Source organism: Vittaforma corneae, assembly GCF_000231115.1.
Source record: "Vittaforma corneae ATCC 50505 unplaced genomic scaffold supercont1.31, whole genome shotgun sequence".
Taxonomy (NCBI): domain Eukaryota; kingdom Fungi; phylum Microsporidia; family Nosematidae; genus Vittaforma; species Vittaforma corneae.
This window is the reverse complement of record NW_006889864.1, coordinates 1380-6265: the sequence shown is the minus strand read 5'-3', so window position 1 is coordinate 6265 and position 4886 is coordinate 1380. Positions and strand designations below refer to the sequence as shown.

At 29.2% G+C, this 4886-nt stretch overlaps 1 protein-coding gene across 1 annotated transcript; it reads right to left on the bottom strand.

Annotated features, from left to right (window-relative positions):
• Positions 1 to 4268: 4268 nt before the first annotated feature.
• VICG_02086 (uncharacterized protein) lies at positions 4269 to 4886 on the bottom strand (the record flags this gene model as incomplete). Its single annotated transcript, XM_007605469.1, has 1 exon — positions 4269 to 4886. A coding segment is annotated over one exon (618 nt), but the record flags the coding sequence as incomplete, so codon positions are not given.

Below are 4886 nucleotides of genomic sequence, written 5' to 3'. Positions count from 1 at the left end.
GCTATAAATAAGGTAAGTAAGTATGATAAAGTAAGTGAAATAAGTAACAAAAGGAATAATAAATATGCTAGAGTAAGGGATAAGGGAAGTAAGTGATATTAGGGAAGTGATAGTAAGGACCTAATATAGAAAGACAGACTATAGGGAAGTGATAATAAGTAAGGAATGATAAGAGTGTGTAAGTGTAAGAGAGAATGAAGTGATAATAAGTGACTAAGTAATATAAGTAATAAGACGAGTATAACTAAGTAAGTATAATAAGGAAGGAGAAGGTTAAATAAGAATAATAAGAGTAAGGAATAGTAAGGTAAGTAAGTGATAATAAAAGAAGGTAACTAAATTAATTAATTGACTAAGGAAGTAACTATGAATAAGGTAAGAAATAGTAAGGGAAGTGATGATAAGAAATATGAGGGGAGAGAGTGATAAGAGTGTAATAGGGTAACTAAGTAATAAGAGGGTAATATAGGTAGCAATAAAGTAAGGAAGTAATAAGAGGGTAATATGGGTAATATGAGTAGTAATAAGGTAATATAGGTAATATAAATAATAATAAAGTAAGGAAGTGATATGAGTAGTAATAAGGTAAGGAAGTGTAAGATGAGTAAGTAAAGTAATAAGTAAGGAATAGTAAAAGTAAGTGGTATAGAGTAGTAAAGTAACTAAGTTAATTAATTGACTAAGGAAGTGGGGAAGTATAAATAAGGTAAGATTAATAAGGAAGGGATAGTAAGGGAGATGAAGAGATAATATGAGGGGAGAGAGTGATATGGTAATAACAAGGTAAGTAAAACAGGGGGACTAACTAACTATATAATATAGCTAATATAATAAGTAATAAAGTAAGTAAAATAGATAAGTAGGGAAAATAAGGAGAGAGATAACAGGGTAAGTAATATGAGTAGTAAGAAGGTAAGAGAGGAATATAGGGAATAATAAGGTAACTAAGTAATAATAAGATGAGGAAGTGATAAGAGAGATAATAAGGGAATATAGGTAAGTATAAGGTAAGAGAGAATAATAAGTAATAAACTAATAAGTACTATATAATAAGTAATAAACTAATAAGTAATAGTAGGGTAAGTAAGTAACTAATAAGTAATAAACTAAGTAGTATAATAGAAGGGAAAATAAGGAGAGAGTGATAATATGAGCAATATAGGTAATAACAGGAGAATAATAAGGTAATAAAGTAGTAATAAGGTAAGAGAGTGATAACAGGGCAATAATAAGTAAGGAAGTAATAACAGAGTAAGGAAGTAATATTGAAGACAGACTAATAGGACCTAGCTAGTTAGATAGTATAGGTAAGGCAAGAGAAGACCAATACATAAGGAAGGAATATAAGTGAAGGGGAAGGGAAGATGGGTAATAAAAGGAATAATATATACAGGAATAGTAAGGAATAATCAGAGTGAGGAAGTATAAAGAAGGACAAGCAAGGGGATTAAGTAATAAGATAGCTAACTAAGAGTATAGGTAAATAAATAAAGATAGAGAGGGAAAGATAATAAGTGAGGTAGTAATATTAAGGGTTGAAGTAAGATAAGTAGAGAACTATAGTAACTATAGCTAAGAGGTAATAAGTAAGGGATGATAAATATAAATAAGTGGTATAAGTAAGGAGTAGTAAAGTAAGTAAGTGATGATAAGTAATAATAAAAGAAGGTAAATTAATTGACTAAGGAAGTGGGGAAGTATAAATAATGTAAGAAATTAATAAGGGAAGTGATGATAAGATGATATGAGGGGAGAGATATGAGTAGTAATAGGGTAATAATAAGGTAAGAATAAGTAAAGAGGTGAGGACTAAGTAAGTAGGAGATGACTATAAGCTAGAATAAGGCAAGGGGCTAATGACAAGGCAGGTTGATAAGTAGGTGATAAAGTGAATGATATTAACTATACGTAATATAGTAGTTAACAAGTGAAGTAAGTGAAATAAGTAAGTAAGAGGTGATATAGAGACTAATGTTGGTAGTTAGAAGATATTAGGGAAGGATGAGGTAAGTTAATGGGGACTAGCTAGTAATAAATAGGTAATAAATAAGTAAGCAGGGAGGTAAGGGAAGATAGTAAAAAGAAAGATTAAGGAACATAAGGAGTAGGAGGTAAGTAAGGAGAGTGATGGTAGTGAAGATAGGAGTAAGTATAAGGGAAGTAATGAAGATAATAGAAGTGAAGGTAAGGAATAGTAAGTATAAGGTAAGGAATAAAGATAATAGAAGTGAAGGTAAGGAATAGTAAGTATAAGGTAATAAGTAAGTGATATAACTGATAAGGAGTATAACTAAGTAAGTAATAACTAACTAATAATAAGTAATGATAAGGTAGTAATGTAGGGGTAATAAGAATAGTAATAAGAGTAAGGAATGATAAGGAAGAGATAATAAGTAAGTAGTATAAGTAAGGTAACTAAGTAAGGGAAGTGATAATAAAGTAAGAATAAGTAAAAGAAGGGATAATTAAGGAAGTAATAAGTAAGCAAGTAAGGTAAGTAATAAGTGGGAAGTAATATTAGGGGAGATAGAGACTATAAGTAAGTGGAGATAAGGGAGACTAAGTAACAGAGGAATAATAAGTGGGAAGTAAGTGAAGGAGATAAGGTAAGGAAAGGGATTAGATAGGGAATGGGATAGTGAAGACTGAGGTAAGTAAAGAAGTTAAGAAAGTAAGAAGTAAGGGTAAGTAGTAAAAACTAGTAGTAATAAGAAGGTAAGGACAATGAATGGGTAAGGAAAGATAAGGTAATAGTATAATAATAAGGGGATTGAATAAGTAAGTAGTATAAGTAAGGAATAGTAAGGGAGAGATATGAGTAGTGATATAGGTGATAAGTAATATTTCAAGACAGATTAATAGGACCTTAGGAATAGGTTAGTAGATAAGGGAAGTAATATAAGTAAGTATAAGGTAAGAGATAATAATAAGTAGTAAGTAATAAGAGGGTAATGTGAGTAATAGGGAATATAGGTGATAACAGAGCAACTAAGTAATAATAAGGTAACTAGGTAATAAGAGGGTACTAACTAACTATATAATATAACTAAGTAAAATAGATAAGTATGGAAAATAAGGAGATATGAGTAGTAAGAAGGTAATGAGAGTAGTAATAAGGGAATATGAGTAGTGAAAAGGTAAGGAAGTAAAAGGGGGAATATAGGGAATAAGTAATATTGAAGGACAGATTAATAGGACCTGGTTAGTTAGTAATATAGGTAGTACTAAGGAATGATAAGTGAATAGAAGCTAGGTTAGGGGGAGATAAGGGAAGGTAAAGATGGGAATAAGTAAGGTGATAGGGGAATTGAAGAGAATAGTATAAGGTAAGAGATAATAATAAGTGATAATAACTATAACTAAGTAAGTAGTATGATAAGTAGGGTAACTAAGTGAGTAATAAAGTAATAATAAGTAAGTAGTATGATAAGTAGTGATAATAAGATAAGTAAGTAATAAGAGGGTAAGGAAGTAATAGTAAGGGAATAATAAGGTAAGAGAGTAATATGAGTAGTAATAAGGGAATATAGATAATAATGAGGTAACGAAGTAATAAGAGTGATAATAAGGGAATATAGATAATAATGAGGTAACGAAGTAATATGAATGATAATAAGGGAATATAGGTGATATGAGTGGTAATAAGATAAGAGAGTAATATGAGTAGTAATAAGATAAGAGATAATAATAACTAACTAACTAAATAACTAACTATAATAACTAATAAACTAAGTAAAATAGATAAGTAGGGAAAATAAGAAAAGATAAGGCAAGAGAGTGATAAGAGGGTAATATAGGTGATAACAGAGTAACTAAGTAATAAGAGGGTGATATGAGTAATAACAAGGTAACTAAGTAAGTAATAACTAATAAACTAAGTAAGGGTAAGTAATAAACTAATAATAAGTAAGAGATATAAGTAATAAGACGAGTATAACTAAGTAGTATAATAGAAGGGAAAATAAGGAGAGAGATAATAAGGGAATATAGGTGATATGAGTGGTAATAAGGTAAGAGAGTGATAAGAGTAACTAAGTAATAACAAGGTAATATGAGGAGTAATAGGGTAATAATAAGGTAAGAGAGGAATAAGAGGGTAATATGAGGAGTAATAGGGTAAGGGATAATAATAAGTAATAACTAACTAACTACTAACATAATATAATAATACTAACTAATACTAACTAACTAATAAATAACTATAATAATACTAACTAACTAAATAATAATATAATAATACTAACTAATACTAATAAACTAATTAATAACTAATAATAGCTAAGTAGTATAATAGAAGGGAAAATAAGGAGAGAGATAATACGGGAATAAGAGTAGTAAGAAGGGAATATAGGTAATAAGAGGGGAATATAGGTAATAACAAGGTAAGAAAGGAATAAGAAGGGAATATAGGTAATAACAGAGGAACTAACTAATAAGAAGGTAAGGAAGTAATAAGAGGGTAAGAGAGTGGTAATAAGGTAAGAGAGTGATAATAAGGTAAGAGAGTAATATAGATAATAATAAGGTAAGAGAGTAATATAGATAATAATAAGGTAATGAGAGTAATATAGATAATAAGAGTGATAATAAGGTAAGAGAGTAATATAGATAATAAGAGTAGTAATAAGAGGGTAATGAGAGTAACTAACTAATAAGAAGGTAAGGAAGTAATAAGAGGGTAAGAGAGTGGTAATAAGGTAAGAGAGTGATAATAAGGTAAGAGAGTAATATAGATAATAAGAGTAATATAGGTAATAATAAGGTAATAAGAGTAATAAGAGTAATAAGAGTAATAACAAGGTAAGAAAGTAATATGAGTAGGAATAAGGTAATGTAGGTGATATGAATAATAATAAGGTAATAAGAGTAATGTAGGTGATATAGGT